General features: G+C 43.0%; 1 protein-coding gene across 4 annotated transcripts in view; it reads right to left on the bottom strand.

The window, feature by feature from the left end:
- Nucleotides 1–26,525, bottom strand: part of LOC140464425 (uncharacterized) — a 409,548-nt gene that overhangs the window by 317,528 nt on the left and 65,495 nt on the right. For all 4 annotated transcript variants that reach the window (XM_072559463.1, XM_072559465.1, XM_072559466.1 and 1 more), the window contains exon 9: nucleotides 15,729–15,832. In XM_072559463.1, the coding sequence (XP_072415564.1) occupies nucleotides 15,729–15,832 (104 nt within the window). The remainder of the gene's footprint in view (nucleotides 1–15,728; nucleotides 15,833–26,525) is intronic.

Genomic DNA, 26,525 nt, shown 5'->3' with positions numbered 1-26,525 from the left:
GCTCAAGAGAGTATCCCAGCATAAATCTTCGTCTCCGACAGGGTGCTTTACCTGTTGTGGCAACCGTTTATGTAGTCTCCCACAACTGGGAATGTCTAAAAGGAATTAGCAGTTAATTCAAGAGAAAATTACAGATTGGAAGGAATGCGAACGTAGGATGATAAAAAAAATCAGCAACTGTCTCTTACAGTGTCAACTTGGTGGTGTGAATATCTGAGAGGTGGGGGTGCACTTAATTAGGCAGGAGGATAGTGGAGTGTGGGATCCATTTCCAGCTCTACCTGCAGAAGGCCTCCCCTTCCCACTGCCAAATGAGGACATGAAGTGGGCAAATTAATGCCCAGGTAATGGTAGGGCCCTGGGGTGTGTTGTTGAACAGAGAGACCAAAGGCTTTGGGGGTACATAGTTCCATAAAAGTGGGCATCACAGACAGATAGGGTGTCACACATGCCTTCATTGGTCAGAACATCGAGTAAGAAGTTGGGATGTTACAGCTGTACGGGACATGGTAAAGCCACCTTTGGAGTACAGTGTACAATTCTGGTCACCCTACCACAAGAAGGAAACTTAAACTGGAAAGGGTGCAAAACAGATTTACCAGGAGGCTACTGAGATGGGAGGGTTGGAGTTTACCTGAGAGGATGAATAGGCTGGGACTTTTTCACTGCAGCGTCAGAGACTGAGGGGTGACCTTATAGTGGGTTGTAAAATCATGAGTGTTATAGATAGGGTGAATAGCCAAGGTCTTTTTTCCCCCAGAATAGGGGATTTCAAAACTAGAGGGCATAGGTTTAAGGTGAGAGTGGAAAGATTTAAAAGGGACATGAGGGGCAACTTTCTCACGCAGAGGGTGGTGCGTGTATGGAACGAGCTGCCAAAGTAGCTCTTGAAGGCAGGTATAATTACAACGTTTAAATAACAATTGGACAGGTATGTGGATAGGAAAGGTTTAGAGGGATATAGGCTAAACACAGGCAAATGGAACAAGTTCAGTTTAGGAAACCTGGTCAACATGGACGAGTCAGGCCGAAGGGCCTGTTTCCATGCTGTATGACTCTACGTAAGGACCCTCACTTGCCACCGTTGGCAGAGGCCTTGTGGTGGGCAGGGGGCCTTGCCATGCAGGAAGCGGATTCTCAGACTGGGCAGGTAGGGTTAGTGGGTATTCTCACAGTCATAGGCATTTAGTCCTGCCTGAGGGATCTGCCATCTGAAAGTAGGCCCAATGAAAGCCATCCCTCTTGCTGTGCAATTCTCTCCCCTCCTCTTCACAGTGACCAACATTCTGTGAGCAGCACCTCTCATCACTTGCCTGTGGCCTCCGTGCCATCTGTTCCACTTGCTCCTCCTGTACACCTGTCCCATCCTTTACCAGCCTCCTTCAGTTCCAAGGAAGAGTCATACTGGACTCAAAACATGCATTTTCTCTCTCTCTCTCTCTCTCTCTTTCAGAGATGCTTCTGGACCTGTTGAGTTTCTCTAGCACTCTGAACTGTTTCAGACCATCAATGGCAGTCTTTCAATCCCAAGGAAGGCCAATACTGTCCAGTTAAGGACCTGAAAGGACATTTTCCTAAAGAGTTGGTATGGGACTCCCAATCAATCTCCAGCCGGTTGGCAGGATCTCAGGTCATATCTACTGAGTCCAGCCCACTGCACAGGGTACACTAGTCTCTATGCCTAAACTCCCAATCTGTGTCCCAGTCACAGGGCTCTGATTGGAATTCTAATTTGTAAATTATACTCCACAATTACAAAGACCATTGACACCACTTTTTTAAAAGACATTCACCATTAGTAAATGCATTTTTTAGAATTGGAGTTCAGGTTCATGGTACATTTTATGGTTTTATAAGCTTTGACAAACAACAAAAATCTAATGAAAACAGACACGACATAGTATGATGGCTTCGTGGTTTTTCCTAGCAGAGGCAGCTTTACTTAATGTTAATTTAAATTATTCATTTCTCCTTACAGGCTGTGTATTCAGATACCTGTTTTTTTTTGGTATAAATTCGGATATCGAATAATTTGGGAGAAAACCTGGAAAGGTACAGATACAAAATGTACCTGGGAACATCAACATGCAGTAGGTAATGTACAGACAGCCATGTTCCTGCTAGTAGCATCACGGGCTGGATCTTATAGATTTTTTTTGACTAAGAGTAAGTCATGTCACATTTGAAGGAGTGATACTGGCCACAACACTGGCTAAGAGTCCTTGCCGCATCTTACCAAACACACCTCATTAATTGGCATTTCAGTTCAAGGCTATCCTCCTGTTCTGGTCTGAGACCTGCTGATATAACCGTGACAAGCTTCCTGACTTTGTGCCTGCACTAAACAGCACAGCGAGACAGCAGTAGAGTCAGCCTGGTATCTCTGGCTGTGGGGACAACATGCTAAAAGCTAAGGCAAGACAGGATGCTGTCAGCAACTAGGTATGTTCAGAGTGAGTGAGTGCTATGACAGTGAGTGAGGAGCCTGGAGGTAGATTCTTAGATTCACAGAAAATAGGTGCAGGAATAGGCCATTCGGTCCTTCAAGCCTGCACCACCGTTCAATATGATCAAGGCCGATCATGCAATCTCAGCATTCCATTCTCACTTTCTCTCCATACCCCTTGATACGTTTAGCCACAAGGGCCATGTCCAGTTCCCTCTTGAATATATCTAATGAACTTGCCCCACAGGTTCACAACTCAGTGAAGACACTCTTTCTCATCTCTGTCCTGAATGGCTTACCCTTCATTCTTAGACTGTGACTCCTAGTTCTAGACTTGCCCAACGTTGGGAACATTCCTCTCCCATCTAGCCTGTCTAATCCCATCAGGATTTTATATGTTTCAATGAGACCTCCCTGCATTGTTGTAAATTCCAGTGAGTACAAGCCCAGTGGATCCAGTCTTTCCTCATATGTCAGTCCTGCCATCCTGGGAATCAGTGTGGTGAACCTTCGCTGGACTCTCTCAACAGGAACAATTTCCTTCCTCGGACTAGGAAACCAAAACTGCACACAATACTCAAGGTGTGGCCTCATCAAAGGCCCTGTATAACTGCAGCAAGTCATCCTCACTCAGACACTCAAATCCTCAGCCTTGTGTTGTCCATGAGCTAGGGGTGTGGCCCTGAGCATACAGCATTGTTGCTGCTGTGTTAAAAATGGGAGTTACCGTGCAGCCCAAGTTACAGCATTGCAGGGCAGAAACATCCTTCAAGTGAAGCAAAAGAGTGCCATAAGAGTTCACAAAGACTGGCACACATCTGATGCCAATGTCAGTGCCCACGGAGCAGCCAGAGATGGTGGTGTCCAATGTTCAACATGGAAGCAGTTAAGAGCTAGCATTGAGTGGCACCTGCCAAGAACTTGCTCTGGTTTCCATGGTGACTTTTCCCAATTGCGAGTTTGGTCAGATCACAGCCCTGGTTGAGTTAGGGTGTTAACAAGGCACTTAACAAGCAATAATGAGTCACAACTGGGACCTCATTGATCCCTAGTGGGAATCTCATCGCACTGCATGGGAAAAGTGAACAAGATCCAACGAGATGGTCTTGATGTCTAGATGGGTATAACCAAACATCTCACCCAATTCTACCCCAACCCACGCCTTCTGGTAAGGTGCTGCCTGGAGAGCTAACATGTTTCAGTGGAGTTGATTGAAGACAATCTCTGAAGAAAATTTGGGTTACGTGGCAATTAAATATTTTGAGCTGGGCCTGTGTGCCCATAACAACCATTAATCTCGAGGCTGATTCTAGCCTTGAATTAAACAAGACCATTTAAAATATAATTAGCTTATAAAACCTAGTGATCATAAATGGCATTAAGGCAAAACAATAGTTCAATAGAGACTTAAAATGCTTCGAAAGTCTCCCCAGAATAAAGATAGATACAAGACAGAAATAAAGTTTACAAGTCAAGGTAAGGTTTCAACAGTAAATAGTGAATATTTCTTCTGAAATAAGCCAGTGATAAAATTTGGGTTTATCACAGAAAGAGTGAAGAGATAGATTATTAATAATATCTATAATCAGAGAGCTATGGGAGAATGGAATATGTTGCCACAGTGACTGGTTGAAGTATCTGTTGTTGGAAAGTGTAATGAAGAATTTAAGATGAGGAATATGCAGGGCTAGGAGAGATAGAAACATTTTGACGAATAGGTTTCCTGGGATGCTGCAGCATTGAATAGTATAGATACAATGCGTAGTGATCTCTTACAATCTGTGCCTCTGAAATATACCCTGGTGCAAGGATAATCAATCTTCTCACTCCACATCACCTGAAAATTCCCTCGCATTTAAAGTTTTTTTTGATTTCCTCAATTTGTGAGAGGTCCCGTGTCATTGTGAAGGTCATACAGGCGAAAGTCAACAATCACAAAAGTTTCCATCAAAGATAAACGTGCTGGAATCACAAGTTGCCCAAATCTGTCAAGAATAATTTGGAGCCAAGTCAGTATATATTAGCCTTGTTTAAAAGATCAAAACTGCTCACGAGAGCCTACACATCCAGGCTTTCATTATTGGGACAGACTTTGCTCATTACAATCCAGCTAGACTGCAGCTTTGAGGGGTTCCTTTTGAAACTGGTTTCCTAAATTGAAAAAGATAGCCTTTTTTGTATGCTCTTGGTTGAATCTTGCTCCACATGTTAGTTGGAAAGTAACTTAGCACCAGTATGGGGGGACTGCCCGATAGGAAAGGGGCAAAATGCCGCCATTCAGCCCTCTGTCATTGGTTCTGACAATCCGACCCCCCCTCTCCATGTGACAATTGATCACAGCGCGCACACACACACACACACACACACACACACACACACACACACACACACACACACACACACCCCAAACAACAGCCATGTCAGCTGCTTGGCAGCCGGGGCTGGGCTTCTGCCCCCAAGGTCCTAATTGCAGGCAAAGGCCTGCCAGTGGCCTCACCAATGCCTGATTTAGTGGGCCTTGCCTTCCTAGGTCAGTATGGCTCTCTCACTGGCTCTCTAGCCAGCAGATGAGAACACTGCTTTGTCCACAAGCTTGTGCCCGAAGGACAGACAGATCTAAGAATAGGGCTGGCCTCTGCTGCAAGAAACCCCAGGAACTGCAGAAAAAGGTTTTGACCTTGGATTATCCATCATTGATCTGCACCTTCCATCTTGATGAAACTACAGCTTGGCCACAGATAAACAGCGTAAAAGTATAATGATGGTGGACAGTGCTTGAAATGACGACTCGTAGATGAGTCAAGAGCTTTATACCTCAATGGATGAGAGTGTAAGAGTTAATCATTATTAAGCCATTCCCTTTCCCACATATACCAGCAAATGCCCTTTACACCAAATCAGAGGGAACTCAGCCACTGCAATCACATTACTGGAGATCTGCTTCCATGGAGAGGACATCCGACCTGATTTGACTTGATTTGATTTATTGTTGCCACGTGTACTGACAGTGAAAACTGTTAATTTGCGTGTTTATAACAGGCAGATTGTACAAAAGTGATTCAGGGTAGTGGAAACAGAGTGCATAATACAGTGTTACAGCTACAAAGAAGGTGCAGAGAGATCAACATTACACTTGAGAGGGTAGTTCAAAAGTCTGATTACAGAGGGGAAGAAGCTGCTCTTGGATCTGTTTGTATGGGTATTCAAATTTTTACATCTTCTGCCTGACAGGACAGGGTGGGAGGGGTTTTTGATTATGTTAGCTGCTTTCCTGAGGCAGCAGCAAGTACAGATTGAGTCAGTGGATGGAAGGCTGGTTTGCATGATGGACTGGGCTGTGTTCATGACTCTGTGGTTTCTCTCAAGCTTGGGAAGTGCAGTTGCCATAGCGTGCTGTGACACACCCAGATTAGGATGCTTTCTATGGTGCATCCAAAAAAAATTGGGAAGTGTCTTTGTGGACATGCTGAATTTCCTTAGCCTCCAGAGGATGCTGAGGTGTTGCTGTGCTTTCTTGACCATCACGTTCATGTGGGTGAACCGGGACAGATTGTTGACGATGATCACTCCTAGAAACTTGACTCTATCGACCATCTCCACCTCAGCACCATTGATGCAGACAGGAGCATGCCCTCCACTCCACTTTCTGAAGTCAATGACCACCTTCTTCGTTTTGTTGACATCGGAGAGACTGTTGTCTTCACATCGTGCTGCTAAGCACTCAATCTCCTTCCTGTATTTTGTCTCGCTGCTGTTTGCGATCTGACCTACAATGATGGTGTCGTTGACAGCTTGTAAGTGGAACTGGGGCATAATTTGGGCACACAGGTTTGAGTGTATAAGGAGTATAGTAGGAGGCTGAGTACGCAGCTTTGCAGGCACCATTGTCGAGCAGTATCATGGAGGTCTGTATGTTAACCGGAAAAAAAAGGGGCTTCACAACCCAAACCTCCACTTTACAAAAAGCTGTGATCTTTTAACACTGGCTTCTTCATCACATTTTGCACTTAGAAGATGTAAGTGTGCAGACAAAACATTGAGAAAGCTTTTCCTATAGGTGTAAGTTAACCGAATGAGGGGAACGACAAATAGGACAAAATTTACAGATACTCATTCCTAAGTCAGGAGTGCTCCTACACACGTGGATGATGTCAACACAATCAGGTTTTCGTCATCTTTTTTTAAAGAAACCAAATTTTTTGTACATAGCCAATGTCCAGGATGGGACTGCTCAATCCTCTTGCAGCAGCTGTGAAGTGAAGTGAAAACTGACATAAGATGTCAATTCACTCTCACAGTAGACAGCAGGAATATCAAGTGAAAATAGAGAGAAAAAGTGCATGATATAAAAATGCTGGATCATGCTGTTGGATCATGACTTTGTCAACTGGAGAGCTCCACTTCCTGCAGCATCAGTTTTAGCTGAAAGTTGAATATTGCTGTTGGCTCAACTAAACAAAGCAAAACAAAAAAAAAACTGGACAAATATTAGTTATTAAATTACAATATCTGGCACTCATGTGAAAGAGTTCGCATCAACAATTCATAGTCGGCCCAGAACCAAATGTCCTGCTTGCTTGGCTCTAAGAGGGACCTATTTAAATACACAGATGGTGAAGGTTCGCACACGTCGTAATATTTTGTTGTGAACTTTTTACTTTTTGTAACAGTTGAGAGCACCTTAGCCACGGAGTCAAAAGATCGAGACCTGAGCTCCGTACTAGGAGCCTACATTCCAAATTCACGTTAACACATTGATGTGGAATTAAGAAATTAATGCTTTTTCCAGAGCTGTTGTCCATCAAATGAGGCATAATCAACCGATTCTGGATGCAAATTAGAAGTTGAATTTTCCTATTCAAATGAGATCTTGCCATTGTTTCTCTCCCAAACAATTCCCCCATCATCGGATTAGCTGATCATTCAGGTTGGGACCTGTGTGAGTTGACAGTGTGGTGCTGGAAAAGCACAGCAGGTCAGGCAGCATCTGAGGAGCAGGAGAATCAACATTTCGGCCCTTCATCAGGATAAGATAGTTCGAATCAAATACAAATTGTTCTTTCTTAGAGTCATAGAGTCATACAGCATGGAAACAGACTCTTCGATCTAACTCACCCATGCCAACCAGATATCCAGATCTGACCCAGTCCCATTTGCCAGCATTTGGCTCATGCCCTTCTAAACCCTTCGTATTCACGTGCCCACCAAGAAGCCTTTTAAATGTTTTTTCTACACAATCTACAACTTTACATGCAACACATTGGAACCGAATCTGTTACTATAAATAAAATCTTAAATACTTCCACGCTAGGAGACAGTATTGCTGACTCAAAAACAAGAATACCGCCAGTTGTAAGAGTTTTGGCACTTAATGATAAATCGCTCTGTATTGATTACAGGAGTAAGTGAGGACTGCAGATGGAGAAATCAGAGTTGATAAAGCATGGGCGCTGGAAAAAGCACAGGTAAAGGTATCATCTGAGGAGCAGGAGTGTCAACCCTTCAGGCAGGACCTTTCTTCAGGACTGAAGGAGGGTCCTGCCCAAAATGTCAACTCTCCTGCTCCTCGGATGCTACCTGACCTGCTGTGCTTTTCCAGTGTTATACTTTATCAACTCTGTATTGATAACACCTGAACCACCTAAATATGAGGAGAGCTATGATCATAATTAACTGTGATTGTATTAATGACTAACTCAGAACAGGGTACTGTACCTTATATTGCAAGTGAAATTTCTAAGTCAATATTAGTAAGCAGTATTCAGCACTCAAGGGCGGCACGGTGGCACAGTGGTTAGCACTGCTGCCTCACAGCGCCAGAGACCTGAGTTCAATTCCCGACTCAGGCGACTGACTGTGTGGAGTTTGCACATTCTCCCCGTGTCTGCGTGGGTTTCCTCCGGGTGCTCTGATTTCCTCCCACAGTCCAAAGATGTGCAGGTTAGGGTGAATTGGCCATGCTAAATTGCCCGTAGTGTTAGGTAAGGGGTAAATGTAGGGATGGGTTGCGCTTCGGCGGGTCGGTGTGGACTTGTTGGGCCGAAGGGCCTGTTTCCACACTGTAAAGTAATCTAATCTAATCTAAGTAATCTAATCACTCTCTCATGACTGGTAGGAGACAGATCTGAGAGGAAGTTTTGCTTGATTGATATCTCTGGATCTCTAAGCTCTTCCATCAATCACATAATATTTACTTAAACAAGATAAATGAAGTTATAAGTGCTCGTGGTTTCTACTATCAAAACTTTAAAGTGTCTGAAGAACTGATTGGTCTATAACGAGAAGAGCTTTATTTAGTAAAGGTGTATTTTATGAATGAATAACTGTACATTTTAAATTTACACATCTTATCATCACTATGGGTGCATTGGTTCCATACAGTGGATAAATGGGCAACGGAGGGTGCAAAATGAAGGAGGTAGAAGGTATAGTTTATCTGGACACGATGGGATGATAGAGAATATAAGTAAGAACTTCATTTTCAAACGGTTCCCTCATCCACAGTAAGATTTTGAAGTGCCGCAAGTCACCAGTCTTTTAAAAGCTGTTCCGGTTCCATGGAAGTTATAGAGGAATAGGAGATGTGTAACACTGTAATGGAGCCTGCCAAGTTGGGAGTTCGGCTCACAATCTGTATTAGCCCACACTCTCAAAAAGCATTGTTAAAAATCAGGAACTCGGGGAAATGGGTTTGGGAATCTTGAAATTATGTCTTGGCTGTCATTTTTACACTCCTCAACTACATGAAAATACTACCGAGTCCTCGCAGAGTCCCAGAAAGGTGTTTGTTGTTGGTAACAGTTATAAACAGTCATGCTGCAAACTGTCTGTTTATTTGTTAAGATGAAAGGGGGGTGTTCGGAACAAAAATAGCTAATTAGCAAATCTAAAGATGCGCAGGTTAGGTGTGTTAGCCATGCTAAATTGCCCATAGTGTCCAGGGATGTGCAGGCTAGGTGGGTTAGCTATGGGAAGTGCAGGGCTATGGGATGGGATGAGTCTAGGTGAGCTGCTCTTCGGAGGGTTGTTGAGGATTTGGTGGGCCGAATGGCCTCCTTCCACATTGTAGATTCTATTTCTAAACGGACGCATAGTGGCATACCGGACTACAGCACAGAAAAATGCCCTTCAGCCATCAAGTCTGTGCCAGTCAAAAGCAACCACTTAACTATTTTGGTCCCATTTTCCAACAATTGACATATAAGACATGGGAGCGGAAGTAAAGCCATTCGGCCCATCGAGTCCACTCCACCTTGAATGCCTTGGCACCACCAGTATATATACCTTTAATATTTCTTAACTGTTCTGGGAGTTTCTGTATCTACCACCCTTACAGGAAATGAGTTCCAGATTCCCACCACCCTCTGAATGAAAATCATTTTCCTCAGATCCCCTCTAAACCTCCTGCACCTTTTTTTTTTAATTCTATACCCCTTTGTCTTTGATCCCTCCATCAAGGAGAAATGTTTATTCCTGTCCACTCAGTCTATGCCCCTCATAATTTTATGCATCTCAAATGCAAGGCTAATGTGTTTCCCATTGCCATGGGAATGGGGTAAATGAATAAATTTCTGAGATCAGGTTACAGGTTTCCCCTACAAATAATTATTACAGACAGTAAGCAATTTGTTTACAGCTGTCTGATAGGCAAACACCAGGAGATGGAGATAGCCAGCAAATATTGTTTTGTGTGGCATAAAGTGTTCACAAAAATAAGTGTTTAATCTATAATTTATTAGTAATTTGGTACAGTACACAATGTAACAGATGAAATCTTGATGTGTCATTTTTTCAGCTACTAACTGGCTAAGTGGTTAGCACTGTTACCTCACAGCACCAGGGTTCCAGGTTCGATTCCAGCCTCGAATGACTGTCCCAGTGTCTGCGTGGGTTTCCTGCGGATGCTCCAGTTTCCTCCCACAGTCTAAAGATGTGCAGGCCAGGTGAATTGGCCTTGCTAAATTGCCCATAATGTCAGGTGCATTAGTCAGAGGGAAATGGTTCTGGGGGTTACTCTTTGGAGGGTCAGTGTGGACTGGTTGGGCCAAAGGGCTTGTTTCCACACTGTGGGGAATCTAATCTAATCTAACAGAAGTACAAACTTCTTTTTAAAATTTGTCGGTCTCTCCAGGGCTTGCATCGAGTTTATATGCAAACTTTCTAAGGTAAGTCTTTCAGTATGGATCTTTGCTGGAGGAAACATCAATAACAGTGTCAGATGTGAAGGTCATTGCTAGTTTCAGGGCACCCTCCCACGTTTCAATGCTTGGAAGGGCAGAAGTGTTGTGAATCAGATGGTGAGACTGCCAAGCTCAATTCTCTGATGTGTATTCCCTTCAAATGAGCCATCAAGTCTGCCGTGTTACTTCCTTCCAGCTATCTCACTGTGGTGTGAACTTGAACCTGCTAAAACGGAGGGTGAATTGATTGACAATTTACATTTTGATTGTAAACAACCACCTTCTTTCTAAACTCAGTTACACCTGGGTTTAGAATGTGGCACATTATAATTAAGGGGTCATTTCTGTTCCCCAGCAACAGAACTTATACAATTAATGTTAGTGTCTTGAGTAGTGTTGCAGAACAGAGGGACCTAGGGGTTCAGGTACATAATGCTTTGAAGTTTACATCACATATAGTCAGGGTGGTTTAAAAAAAGGGTATTTAGCACATTTGCTCAGTCGTTTGTAAGGGCCAAGAGCAGGCAGGTGGGACAAGTTTAGTTTGGGATTATGTTTGGCATGGCCTGGTTGGACCAAAGGATCTGTTTCCATGTTGTATGACTCTATGTTGTGGGTGCTGCCATGTGTATCTTCAAAGAATGTTTTTTTTCAAAAGTGGGTGAACGACTGAGCGAGAGAGAAAGAGTGATGGGGGGGGGAAAAGAGAGAGTGAGAGAGCGAGCGAGAGAGAAAGCGAGAGCGAGAGAGAAAGCGAGAGAGAGAAAGCGAGAGAGAGAAAGCGAGAGAGAGAAAGCGAGAGAGCGAGAGAGAGCGAGAGAGCGAGAGAAAGCGAGCGAGAGCGAGAGAGCGCGAGAGCGAGAGCGAGCGAGAGCGAGCGAGCAAGAGAGAGAGAGAGAGAGAGAGAAAGAGAGAGAGAAAGAAAGAAAAAAAGAGAGAAAGAAAGAAAGAGAGAAAAAAAGAAAGAGAGAAAGAAAGAAAGAGAGAAAGAAAGAAAGAGAGAAAGAAAGAAAGAGAGAAAGAAAGAAAGAAAGAAAGAGAAAGAAAGAGAGAAAGAGCAAGCAAGAACGAGAAGGTAAAAACAATGACTGCAGATGCTGGAAACCAGATTCTGGATTAGTGGTGCTGGAAGAGCACAGCAGTTCAGGCAGCATCGAGGAGCAGTTAAATCGACGTTTCGGGCAAAACCCTACTGCGAATCCTCTTGCAAGGGTGCCTGCCTTGAAGAGGTTTTCCTCCTCTCTCTCCCCACCCCCACCCTCCTCTAGCTTATCTCTCCACGCTTCAGACACTCTGCCTTTATTCCTGATGAAGGGCTTTTGCCCGAAACATCGATTTTACTGCTGCTCGGATGCTGCCTGAACTGCTGTGCTCTTCCAGCACCACTAATCCAAAGAACGAGAAGGGAGCCACCTTCAGCTAAAGCCAAGAGTCTTGTTGAGGAAACAAGATGTAGTTTATTACATCTGTGCAACAATTTTCAGCTTGTAAGATTTGGCTCTACTTTTCTTCAAAAGTATGGGTGGCACGGTGGCACAGGGGTTAGCACTGCTGCCTCACAGCGCCAGAGACCCGGGTTCAATTCCCGCCTCAGGCGACTGACTGTGTGGAGTTTGCACGTTCTCCCAGTGTCTGCGTGGATTTCCTCCGGGTGCTCCGGTTTCCTCCCACAGTCCAAAGATGCACAGGTCAGGTGAATTGGCCATGCTAAATTGCCCGTAGTGTTAAGTAAGGGGTAAATGTAGGGGTATAGGTGGGTTGCGCTTCGGCGGGGCGGTGTGGACTTGTTGGGCCGAAGGGCCTGTTTCCACACTGTAATGAAATCTAATCTAAAAGGCTGTTGGGGGAGAAAACAGCCTTCGGTCTACCCTACCTTACTCTCCCACCAATCATCACAGAGGGTGGTGCTTGTTACATACAATCAACCATTAACCCTTTCAGATCCCACAACAACTCCATCAAGCAGAGGATTGATAAGATTGTCATTTCAGCAGTTGTGTTTCCCAGCCGAGTCTCTCGCAGTGACTATTTCCAGATTTGTAGTTATAAAAGTGTGTCTATGTTACTTGCATGCGAACGTGACTACAACACCGATCTGCAGATATACACAAAAGCAAGCTTCCAAAAGAGAAATAAAGATCTCAAAAACTTTAAAGTGATTGCCAGTACATACAGCCAACGGAGTCTGCATTTACTGTTTCTTTTCCCCTTTCCAATGTCAAACCAAGAAAAAGTCCTCAAAGCAACATAGATGTGTTGTTGCTGGCAGAATCCCTCAGTAGTAGCACAGCAGTTACCTAAAAGCCAGAATTCTGCACACAACTGAAAACGCAGCTGCATTAACCCACGGATAAGTCATACGGAACAAGCTGATGTGGGTCAGATTATGCTGAGTAAGGATAACCTTAAGGACACTTTGTAGACAAATACTTCTTAAAAGGTTCAGTTTCTCAGCTGAAGAATTGAGGTGCTGAGGGCTTGAATCTGTACATTTTCAAGTGGCACTACTTAACATTCTCCCTTTGCCTCACACTGATAATCTAACAGGTATTTAACTGCGATTCCAGTCTAGCTAACTGATGAGGGCCAAATACCCTGAAAAGGACGTGAGACTATTTGCCTTGGCTGTCCCTGTACAAGTTTGGAATACATAATCCAGAAGTCGTTCACACCAACCATGACTTTTCATTTAGTAGAATCCTTAAAAATCACAGGCTGGGAGCACACAGTTTCCTGATATGTACTGCCAGCCATACAAAGTGAAACATGATTAGTTCAGTCTGTGATGAACTGCAGTGTTTATTTATAAAAGGTTTTCCGTAACGTGTTGAAGGATAACAGAGGTTCAATTATTTGATCCCAGAAATATCACCTCACACTGGCTCATAGCACAAGAGGCAGACAGTATACAAATTTCCCACAAAATGCCAGCCATGTGTTCAAAGCGTTTGATAAGTAACAAATTACCCTGGGAATTATGACCTCTCAAAGGGCCCTGTCCAATCACAAAAGTTGAAATTATAGTGGGGGGTAAAATGTTGTCATACAATGAAGGCATGCAGACAGCACAGTTTTGATTCAATACTGAACATTTTTGTTCAGGAGTGGAGAAAGGTGGTCCTCATTGTGGCTAGCAACAACTGCCCACTTGCATGTGACGTATCTCCTTCCTTGGCATCTGTTCAGGCAAATTCTCACTGCAGACCCCACTCCTTCCATGATCCAAAATAAACTGTTCCGCACATTAAATGGACAAGTTGCCAACCCTCTTGCAGGTACCATTTGAAGCACTTTGCTCACCTACCCTTTTCCATGGTTCCCCAGATGTGCCACACTTTCCAGGAACGTGAGGACAGATGTGGAACTGCAAAACAAACGCTCAAATTTCCACCTGGGCAGCTCCGATAGAGGCCACCAGCACAATAGGGTGGAGAGACAGATCGCCAAACAGCCATCTCCACCAAGTCTACCTTCACAGTCAAAAAGTGTGGACAATGGCCATTACCTCTGACACACTGTGGTCAGAAATCAAAGCAGAAAGCCCTTTACTTCATGAAGGCAGTGAGGATGATATAGAGAGTGATACTTTTTTAAAATCGACAGGTCTTTTTTTACTTCTGAGAATCATACTCATTTTTATCTCACTATTGCTTCCTTTTTACAACGGAATGTCACCTCCAAATGTATCCATCTTACTTCGTCGGTGGTGAGGTTCATTTTGACATGTGTAAGGCTTCCCCTGCACTGGTTTCATGAGTGTGTTTGACCAGGCGAGTTTGCACAAAAGTTTGAACTCTCTCACCAAATATACAGACCAGACCCAACGGGGCTCTCGTAGTACAATGGTAATTCCTTACCTCTGAGCTAGGAGGCCCAGGTTCAAGACGCACCTGTTCCAGAAGTGACCTAGACCATCCCTGGAGAGATTGGTCAGGAAAATACCCACAGATCAGATCCCAGAATATATGAAGAATTTCCAGTTAGTGCAGCAATTCCCTTTGGAATACTGACGGACACATCCGTTTGATTATGCTGTTCATTCTTGGTGGTTTGAATATAAAAACACAGCATGTTCTGATTTAAATCACAGCTACCATCAATTACTCATTTGGTGGATACACTGGGGAAAACATGATGTCAGAACTTACACTTCAATGGGAAGAGCTGACCCTGAGCCAGATGTTGCTTTCAGATCGGTGGCATGGTGGTGACTCTGTTTGGTGGTCATTTCCCTGTGAAGGGAACACAGCAAAGACAGATTCCTCTAATCCACCCAGGTTCATATCCCCATGGAGCAAGGAGTGGCTGAAAAACCTCAGGAATCACAGAAATGTTGTGTTCAATCCCTCACAGAGATTCCTCTTCCTCACCTGTATTAACGCAGTGTGTTCAGACCTGCTGAAGGTACATGCCTTCTCACCTCTTGGCACAGGTGCTACCCAGGCAGCAGACACCTCCAGGCACTGGAGCAGTGTCCCCTGTGCTGCCTGCGCAAGATCCTGTAAGTCCACTAGGATGATAGACATACCAACACCAGCATCCTCCACCAGGCCAACATCCCCAGCATCGAGGCACCGAACCCTTGATCGGCTGCTGTGGGCTGGGCACGTCTTCCGCTTGACCAGCAAGAGGCTCCCCAAGCAGGTGCTCTACTCCCAGCTCCGAAAGGGCAAGCAAACCCCTAGTGGACAGAGGAAGTGCTTCAGTGATACTCTCAAGGTCTCACTGATGAAGTGCAGCATTCCCACAGACACCTGGGAATCACTGACCCAAGACTGTCCAAAGTGCAGGAGGAGTATCCAGGAAGGTGTCGAGCACGTCGAGACTTGCTGTCAGGAAAAAAAAATGCAGAAGCCAGGCAAAAACAGCATTAGGAGCACGTTGCTATGCCAGCGCACCACCTACCCTTTCCTGGGTAACAGTTTGAGGAAACCGCATTGGTCTGTACAGCCACCTACAGACTCACCCTGAGAACGGCACAGTGTAACCCCTATTTGCGAGCGACCTTCAATGACGCTGATGACAGTACCATATCCAAGCAAAAGAACAATCTCAGTTACCACATCAGGTCTGGACCTTTACCAGAAGCCTGTGAATCTTACCAGTTGTCTCTGCATTTGAACAGCGCCCGTTGCCACAGGTCTTGGAGGGTTCCAATGGAAAGACTCCGGAGGTCAAACACCAGGGACATGAAGAGATCTGCAGACTGAATAAATGAAAAGGAGTTTGAAGTTAAAGTCTGAATTTACTTTACACTTTTCTAACATGGCCAGTGTGATTTTACTGTTAAAATGTAGGACTATTAGGCAAAAGTTAATAACAATCAAAATAAATTGCCTGCAGAGTTTAACTTGGAAAATCATTAACTATTGGACTGAGCGAGTTGGCACAAAGTTTAAAAATGTTCCTCACCAACTATACAGACCAGATCCTAGAATTATCGCACTGTATGAAGATGTTCCAGTTAGTGTAGTGATTCCCTTTGGAATATCAATGCACACATTAACTCATGCACTGCTCATTATTCATTCTTGGTGGTTTGGATAGTAAAACACCATTTGCTTGAATTTAAATACAGCTACCATCCTTTACTGATTTTGTAAATGCACCGGGAAAGAAGTTGAACCTTGTTGTGGATGAATCACTCAAATGTTGTATAAAAGAAATTACCAGGTAGTGCAGAAAATCCTTCACAAAATTAAACTTTAATCTTGCAAAATCAAAGTTGTGGGAGCCAGCAAAATGTCTTCCCTTACTCCCCATAAGCTCTTTTTTCTTTTGCAGTTTATACAGGTGTTGCTCCCGCGCTTGTCAGATAACATGAGCATAACCAATCATGCTGGCTAGCTTTGTCTTTCTAAACCAATCATCGTCTGCCACACTGGTTCCCTACATTACACTTAACCTATTACATTACCCCACCATCATCTTCAGAATTAGCTCATTTACCAATGATTTAACTAACCGATCACAATGCACTACCATTATCTGTTACTGGAGCCCTGTAACATGATCTTGGGCATGCATTGCAACACTAAGTTAACTATGTAACTGTCAGAATAACTTCCATATATTGGAGTAGTTGGCAAGATTCAAACCTGCGTGGGAAAACCCTTCCATTACCTCTGTACTACTTCCTCTCACTCCGCTCCCCAACTACTCACTCTGCCCAACCCCAACTCAATCCCCCCCCCCCCCCGTTCACTCTGCCCCTCCGCCCCCTCACTCTACCCACTCCACTCTGTCCATCCCCAACTCAATCCCCCCCATTCACTCTGCCCCCTCCCCCTGCTCCTGCCTGCCTGCACTCTGTGCCCTTCCACTTAACATTGGTGCTTGGAGGCTCTAAAATGATTGACCCACTTCTTCCACTGAGGGTCAGAAATCATAACATATGACCCAGAGCAGACAGGGAATTGCACATTGGCTTTGAGGGAACTTCGCCTTGGCTGCATTGTTGATGCAGGATCCATCAAAACAGAATGCAGTATACTAAAGCTCACAGGCAGCAGAGCAATGGTTTGTCCCAGAGAGCCTTTCCACTGTCACATTCCAGTCAATCATATGTGAAAGATCCCAAAAGCCATTTTGACAAGTATTGAGGGAAGGTGAGTGTGTATCCAATGAGTGAAGGAGGGTGGCAGGTGGGTGAGGCAGTACAGAATGAGATGTGTGTAAGTGTGTGACAGAATAGGGTGGATCAGGAAGTCAGTGAGGGTAGCGCCAGGTCCCCAGGACTGTTGTCAATGGAGGTATGTTGGTTGAGGCTCCAAGTCTAGGGTGGCCAGGTGTCTGGGGGGAGTAGTAGTCAGGGGTGAGTTGGGGATAGTTAGTTTTATAGTTAGCCAGGAGTAAGAGCAAGTTCAAATCTTTTGAGTGTTTCCTGCATGAATGTTAGGTTGAAGTTGATACTACCAAAATAAATTGCCCGTAGATGGTTATGGACCAGACCAAACCCCATCCAAATACATTAAGATAGGGTCTAGGCTAACTTTTTCTTATTTTAAAAGCTAAATGCCAGGCATTGTGTTCTAGATGCATTAGATTGATTAGATTACCAGATTTGAAGCACACATATTTTATTCATAGTTCAAATACATCAAAAGAGAAAAGGAATTGGAATAACTTAATTCTATTGGGAAAACTTAACAGAATAATAGGTAAAAACAAGGACTGCAGATGCTGGAAACAAGAGTCTAGAGTAGAGTGGTGCTGGAAAAGCACAGGTCAGGCAGCATCCGAGGAGCAGGAAAATCAACGTTTCGGGCAAAAGCCCATTCCTGATGAAGGGCTTTTGCCCGAACATCAATTTTGCTGCTCCTCGGATGGCTGCCTCACCTGCTGTGCTTTTCCAGCACCACTCTAATCTTAACAGAATAATAGATTATTTAACTACTAAAGAGAGCGTGCGCGAGAGAGCAAAAGTGAGAGCGATCACTGGACCAGGCAAATTGGCACAAACTTTAAATACTCCTCACTAATTATACAGACTAATGCGAGAATTATCACACTATACAGAGATGTTCCAGTTAGTGCAGGGATTCCCTTTGTAACACTGATGCACACAGTTACTCAATTTGATCAAGTTAATTGTCATAATTTCCTATTATCCACATGATATTTTAATCCACGCTAATAAATCAAAACAAGAGGATTACGTTAACTCCAACACATTTCGGTAATCTCTTACATTCACTGTGAGACACAGCGTGGGAAGTTTAAATAAATACTTTTGCTCTTATTTATAGGGTCACACAGAAGTCACATCATGGAAATACCATTCTGGGATGGGATTTTCCCCTCCTGGGAAAATGATGGGAAGAGCAAACTCCAGAATTCTGGGTTAAAGTCCTGGAACTCCCTCCCCAATAGTGCTGTGGGTATATCTACACTGCAATGGACTGCTGCAGTTAAAGAAGGTGGGTTAACCCCAGCAAGGAACATTATGCCTGACCAGTTTCACATTCCCAAAAGGAATTCTTTTCAGAAGTTGGGACCACCTAAGATCATCATGTCTGGTCTTTCACTTGTTTTATGCAGGAGGTTGCAATAAATTCACTAAATTCATTCCAGTTTGGTCATTTCATTATGGTTTCTTTTCTCACAATAATTTATCATAAAAGCCATCTACAAAAGTATTGTCAACGTTTCCAGGTCTGGAATACAATACAAATATTAAGGGAAGGGACAGTGGAGATATCCTCTTCAGTTATATTTGCTGTTATTAGTTTTAATAATAAAGCTCCATCTGTTTGTTCTGCGATCTGTACAGCACAAAGAGGGTTAGCTCAGATGGTTAGATGGCTCATGTGTGATTCAATAGTGCAGGTTCAATTCTTGCTCAAGCCATAGTAAACTAGGGTCTTGTGGAGAGAAAAATCATAGAATCTCTACAGTGCAAAAAAAAGCTATTTCACCCAAGTCCACTCCCATCCAGGGCCAAGCCCCAACCTTTGTGACTCTACATTTCCCATCCATCTAGCCTGCACATCCCTGGACACTATGAGGCAATTTAGCATGGCAAATCCATCTTTGACTGTGGGAGGAAACCACGTTGACAGGGGAAGGTACAAACTCTAGTCACCCAAGGCTGGAATCGAACTTGGGTCCCTGGAGCTGTGAGGCTAACCACTGTGCTGCAGGCAAAGGCAAACTAATATTAGCAAAAACTGCCAAGGGAAACATTTTAGGATGAAGATTGAGTAGACAAGGAGCTGCCTTCAGGGACAACATTTGTGAAATAGGAAAGAATGTTTAAAGGGACTGGAATTCTTCATTGTATTCAAACACTACCATCAGTAAACCTCCTTTAGGACACCATTTTGAGCATTCAGGACGGGAATGAAACCAGATAAGATCTCCCTGTGAATGACAATACACTACAAAACATCCTAAATGACCTCAAAAATCAGTAGTCATCAAATCAGCAACAGCTAACTCTCCGTGAAAAACGCAAACCAAATGGAAAAAGATACATTGAAAACCTGAGCAGGAGGAGGCCATTCAGCCCTTCGAGCCTGTACCGCTCTTCAGTATGATCATGGCGGATTGTCCAACTCAGTACCCTGCTCCTGCTTTCTCCCCATACCCTTTACTCCTATATCTAACTCCTCCTTGAAAATAATCTATGCTTTGGCCTCAACCACTTTGTGGCAGAGAATTCCATGGGTTCACCACTCTCTGACTAAAGTGATTTCCCCTTACGATTAGATTAGATTCCCTACAGTATGGAAACAGGCGCCTTGGCCCATCAAGTCCACACCAACCCTCCGAAGAGCAACCCACTCAGACCCATTTCCCTACATTTACCCCTGACTAATGCACCTAACACTACGGGTAATTTAGCATGGCCAATTCATCTAACCTGCACATCTTTGGACTGTGGGAGGAAACCGGAGCACCTGGAGGAAACCCACGCAGACATGGGGAGAATGAGCAAACTCCACACAGACAGTCACCTGAGGCCAGGCCCCTGACCCCTGGCGCTGTGAGGCAGCAGTGCTAACCACTGAGCCACCATGCCACCCCCAAAATCTCAGTCCTCGATGGCCTACCATGTATCCTACAGACTGCGACCTCTGGTTCTGGAAGTTTTGATTAAACATGTAAAATAAAGTGATGCGTTTGGACACAGTTCTTTTTATGGTTGTGATTATTTAAAACACGGGTCATTAAGCACCTGTATTTAATGCTGATGGAAACCTGGCATTAACTGCAGGAAACAAATGAATAGCACAGCTCATTACTCAGACAGTCATGTTTGGAGCGGAATTAATAAAATGGGAAAGATCACCTTCCTGTGTTGTCTATGTTAAGATTGAAGCCTGACTGAGGGCCACACTGGAAATGTTTGCAGGCAGATTCAAAAAAGACTAAATCAAATTGCCAAATATGTTAACTTGGTGATTCATTTCATTCACCTACCTTCCATCCAGAAAACCCAGGGAAGTTTGAAAGGGATCATCAGTCACTGGCCCACCATATATTTGAAAATAATGTGGCATGTCTAGGGCTGATTAGGCCACAAAAAGCAGAGGGATAACCAAAATACCTTCAGGCATAAATACTCCCTATTATCACAGACACTGAAGGGTTTTAATTGAGTACACCCTATTAACAGATGGTTCTTTAAGTGCAGTCTGCATTTGGGTATCTGAATTCAGCCTGCGACCTCAAAAACAGACAACTCAGTGCAAAAAAATCATAGATCCTCATATTGCACTTTGCACAGAACTCCCTTTTGGTAGAACTCAATCTGTTGACTTCAAAGTCAAAGAAAAGTGAGAATGATGTGTAATTGATACTGTGCATTACAGCTGTATAAGCCTTTAGTTAGGCCACATTTGGAATACTGCATGGAGTTCTGATTGCCTCATAAGGATGTGGATACTTTTGAGAGGGTGCAGAGAAGATTTACCAAGATGTTGTCGGATCTGGAGGGTTTTAGTCACGAGGAGAGGTTGGATAAACTCAGATCGCTTTCACTAGAAAGATGGGGGCTGAGGGACAACCTGACGGAGGTCTACAAAACTTTGAGAGGCATAGATAGGGTGGATAGTCAGAGACTTTTTCCGAGGGTGGAAAAGTCAACTACAAGAGAGCACAGGTTCAAGGTGATGGGGGTGGGGGGCAGGGAAAATCTTTCACACAGCGGGAGGTAGGTGTCTCGAATGCACGGCCAGTGAAGGTGGTGGAAGCAGTCACGTTAGCAACATTTGTTGTGTAGTTTGACAGACAAATGAATGGTGGCGAGCAGAAGGATGGAAACCATATACGGGCAGCAAGTCTAAATATGGATTAAGAATCGGTAGAGGTTTTGTTTTTTAAGAATCTAAAAGAATCTCAGATCCCGCAGTCTCTCTGTGCCATGAAACTTACATACTTCACTCTGAATTGGTAGTGATCCCACATTTGTAACAGAAGGACAGATTATCTACGTAATTATATTCGAGATACCTATACTGCTGAGGAAGAAATAGAAATAAGATTCATGCACCATCATGTTTTATACTGGCACCTGGGAGGTTTAAATCAGAAAAATGGCTGCAAATTTCCTTTAAAGAAAGTCTGGCTTTCAGAACTACTGTGTGCTCCTTGGTGTCACATTATTAAGATATTAATGGTTTACTGTTCATGTTACTAAAAGAGAAGTCAGCATTAACATGAATGATCACCACTCTGCGAAAGTAAAACAACTTTGCAGGTTTCAATGACTTCTAAAAATGTCAAAATGTGGAGGTGCTGGTATTGGACTGGGGTGGACAAAGTTTAAACATCACACAACACTAGGTTATAGTTCAACAGGTTTATTTGGAAGCACTAGCTTTCAGATGAAGGAGCAAGCGCTCTGAAAACTAATGCTTCCAAATAAACCTGTTGAACTATAACCTGGTATTGTGTGATGTTTAACTTTCTAAAAATGCATTTCTTCCACTTTCTCAGTAGGTCTACAACCAGCCACATTTGGCTGCTTCATATGTTGCCCAGAAAAATCAGCAAGTGCCAGTTTTAACTGGCGCTGTGTACACATTTTAATTTAATTGCTTCCCTGCAGTTTTAGCACTTCATCTCATGCCAGGAAATGCCAGTAAGTGCATCATGTTAGATTCCTTGCTTTCATTAGTGCGACGGTCTCACTTATTTTTCTAATTCTCCTGTTCTTGTTCACAGTTTGTGCCACCAAATTGAGAATAATAGGGCAAGTTGATTCAGGCTGTCATAATCCTTTATTGCTCACAGGTCGGGACAAATATTCTATCGTTCAGGCAATGTCCCAAGTTTGGCACTGGGATCCCACAGATTTCAAAAATTTTTTTTCTCTCAAAAATGTCAAATTCTGATATTCAGTTCTTAACAGTCATTGCCATCTTTGGAAAGAAATGAAAAAGAAGTTAACTTGCTATCAAGGGCGCCTCCAAAAAGACTGCTTGATTTAACAAGGCTATTTACAATGAATGACTCGATCATTTGTAAGAAACCATTCACAAGTTGCAGTCTAAATATACCCTAAGTCTATGCATCTAGATCCCTATAGCTAATAAAAAGGTGCCTTGTAAATACCTTGATATTACTTCAATTTAAACCAGCAACCAAAGCTGCTTTCATATCCTGTGGAGACAGGACTTTTTTTTAATCCCAGTCTAAGCACGTTTTTTTAAGTTTGAGCTATCGGAACCAAAGGAGAATTTATTGCCTTTAAAAATGTTTCAGCTTATTTATGATTAGACAACTGACACCATCTCTTCCCCCCACCCCCATACTATCTTCCAGTGAAGAGAAGGTTTATTGAGAAAATTGTGTAAATCATCTTTCAAAAATAAAATGGTAAAAAATATACACAGATTCACAAATCAACAATCTGGTAATGCTCAATTTGGGAATGTTCAACTTGGTTTAATTATTGGAACATGGACTGAAATGCAATAAAAATATAAAGGAGGGTGGGGTTGTGTAAAGTGGGAACATCAGTTTTAAATTTCAGATCCCACCACAGCAACTGGTCGAATTTAAACTCAATTAATCAATCACCATTTTAAAGTTAGTTTCAGTAAAGCTGACCATGGAACTATAGATTGCTGTAAAAACCTATCATGTTCACTAGAGTCTTCAAGTCATATAGCATGGAAACAGGCCCTTCGATCCAATTTGTCAAAGTCGACCAAGTTTTCCAAACTAAACTAGCCCCAACTGCCTGCATTTAGCTCATATACCTCTAAACCTTTACTATTCATGTACCTGTCCAAATGTCTTTTAAATGTTGCAACTAAATGTTGTATCTACCACTTCCTTTGGCAGTGTATTTCACAAATGCACAACCCTCAGTGACATTCCTTTCGGGAAGGAAATCTGCTATTCTTACCTGTTCTGGCCCACATGTGACTCCAGACCCACAGCTCTTAAGAAAGCTACAAAACAGGGGGATTTAAGGAGTCCTCATCCATGAATAATAAAAAGTTAGCATCCAAGTTCAGCAGGTAATAGAGAAGGCGACTGGAATATTTGCCTTCATTTCAAAGGGAATGGAGTGTAATAGGAGGGAGGTTTTGCTGAACCTGTACAAGACACCAATCAGACCTCAGCTCGAATACTGTGAACAGATTTGGGGCCCCTTATCTATACTGGCATTGAAGGCAGTCCAGAGAAAGTTCACTAGGCTGAACCCGGATATGGAGGGGCTACCGTTTGGGGGAGAGGTTGAGTAGATTGGACCTCTACTTATTGGAATTTAGAACAGAGAGAGGAAATCTTACTCAAACATACAATCTGACAACTCAACAGGGCCAATACAGGGAAATGGTTTCCCCTTGTGGGAGAGTTTAAAACCAGAAGGCATAATCTCACAATAAGGAGTCACACATTTAAGACAGAGATGAGGAGGAATGTCTTCTCTCAGAGGAGAGTGAATCTGTGGAATTCCTTACTGCAGAGGGGTGCCGAGCTAGGTCATTAGCTTTTTTTCATCGCTTAAATAGATTTTCTTTTAAATCAGTAAAGGAATCAATGGTTATAGGGGGAAAAGGCAGGAAAATGGAGTTTAGGATTATCAGATCAGCTGCGGTTGCATCGAATGATGGAATAGGCTTGATGGGATATGCAATCTCCTTCCATTCCTACATCTTTAACCTCCCGAAATGGCCCAAACAGCCAATCAGACTCAATGGCAACAAAACTGGTCTTGACATGGAGCCCGCACATTCCATGAAAAAAATAAATAAACACAAGACCATGCTTCGTTATTTGAAGAGAATCAAAACATGATGCCAGCGAGCTAACCAGGCTGACCCAGTTGCGACTTTGGGAAGGTTCCAAATGGAATAACATTCACCATCATAGGGAGTGTGCAGTCATTGGACACCATTCTCTGTGTCTTATATAATATTTAGCCTCAAATCGGATAGTCAGTCTAAAGATTAGAAATGGGAATCCAATACAGATGACCAAAAGCAAGGCTCTTTGTTAACTAGAGTAAAGTTTGAAAGAATGAAACAGAGAAGAGGTGTGTGATTTAATTTTTTTTTCAAGTTCAGATTTCAAATTAGTGGTATGTGAGTGTTAGTTTAGTTTTGCAAATAGAGTTAAATTAATTAGGCCAGTCTTTTTGGTAACATATTTTAAACCAATCTGTGTCAAGGAACAGGTAACTATAATGATCCCTGAACGTAAATGGCCATTTATTGATACTGTGATGGTTTACAAGAGAGGGAAAGTTTTAAGTCATTAACAGTAGCAGAAACTAGAATAAGCAAGTTTTTTTTAAAAAAGTCATTAAAATGTTTTTGGATATAGTTTGAAGGAAACCTGACTGGGCCCAGACACAGTTATAGTCGCTCCTGAAAAGCAAAGGAAATAAGTTACCTCAGTAAAGAATGTGGTTTGTGAAACTTCCAGGTCAGCAGTGTTGGTTAGAATTAAAAGATTGAGAAAGTCTATGCTCACATTTGTGTGAATATTCCTGGGAAAGTACATCTCAGCTCACAGGACAAGAACTGAGAAGTAATGAGGTAAAAACAATGACTGCAGATGCTGGAAACCAGATTCGGGGCTAGTGGTGCTGGAAGAGCACAGCAGAAGCTCCTTGGATGCTGCCTGAACTGCTGTGCTCTTCCAGCACCACTAATCCAGAACTGAGAAGTAGTTAAGTCAAGCTATAAAACAGACATGATAGGAGGCTTCTCTGGATTTTGATCAACTGCAAAGTGATGGCATTAAACAATAGAAAATAATTTATCTTGAAACCTTTCAAACAGTACTCTATTTAGATAGCTTAGTTTGTTTTTCTTCTGGTTGATTGTTAAAACCAAACCTGTCGCTTGTCATACTTAAGTTTCAGTGAAACTAAATTAAGATTAAAAAAATGATCTATCATGCCCGATTTAACTCTGGGATCTGACTTGTCCAGTAGTAACAACAATTAGGATCTTACCAGGAGTTACAGTGGGGAGACCTTGGATGTGTGGGTTTTGCTGAGCACAGTGAATCTGCAGGCTTTATTTCCACAGCATGTACAAACATTTCTCCCCAGATTTACTGCTCTTACATCAGCCTGCTTGACAGGGTAAGCACCCTGTACCAAACTAGGGGCAGAACCATTACTGGTTGGGGAGGTGGGGGAATGTTGAGTAAAGTTTCTACCCAAACTTTCTGAAATATCTGCTTCTCACTCTATCCAAACGCACCGTCATTTGGAGGAGGAGGACTTTGAAAACTACTGCCGAAGTCCTGGATTGTCTGCAAGAACTTCCTGAGTTTCTACCTTAAATTTAGTGGGAAAAAAAGTGCAGTGTCGGAGAAATAATTATTTTAAAAGATACCACAAATCAGTGAAAACCCCCTGTGATAATTCAGGAACTCTGCGTTTTCATATTCAGGAACTCTGCGTTTTCATATTACATGCTTCAAATACCATTTGCAAACAGTGCAGGCATCAGTTTCTGCTTGGTTTATAAATCTTTTACAATTAGCTTGATTAATCTTTCCACTTGAAACAAAAGCACCACTTTGTTATCTTGCCTCCTTTTGTTTGGTCTGATCAATATTCTAGTGCGAAGCCTCTGGAGCCTGCTCCAAATGCCTTTTAATGTATACTCAAAGCCTTACTGACACTGGGAGTTTTGTGAGCATAATTCATTATTCTCATTGAAAGCCTGAGCCCAGCCTGACACCCACAAAGGGGTGTGTGTCTTTTCAAGCTTTTTCATTCCCCCCTTCTCCATTGTGCTGTGTGACTTTCTGTGACTGCTTGGTTGAAGAATGGCTATTCTGCTTGTTTTACCTACTAACAACAGACCGCTGTTTTGTTTGCAACGACAAAATTATGCCATGTCTACTGTCTAACACAGACGTTGGCAATGATATAGCGCACATCAATGCACATTCCAATGACTTCGAACACTGCCCTC

This window comes from Chiloscyllium punctatum, chromosome 40 (genome assembly GCF_047496795.1).
Source record: "Chiloscyllium punctatum isolate Juve2018m chromosome 40, sChiPun1.3, whole genome shotgun sequence".
Taxonomy (NCBI): domain Eukaryota; kingdom Metazoa; phylum Chordata; class Chondrichthyes; order Orectolobiformes; family Hemiscylliidae; genus Chiloscyllium; species Chiloscyllium punctatum.
Note: the sequence above shows the minus strand (reverse complement) of the source record. Positions and strands in the feature narration are given on the sequence as shown.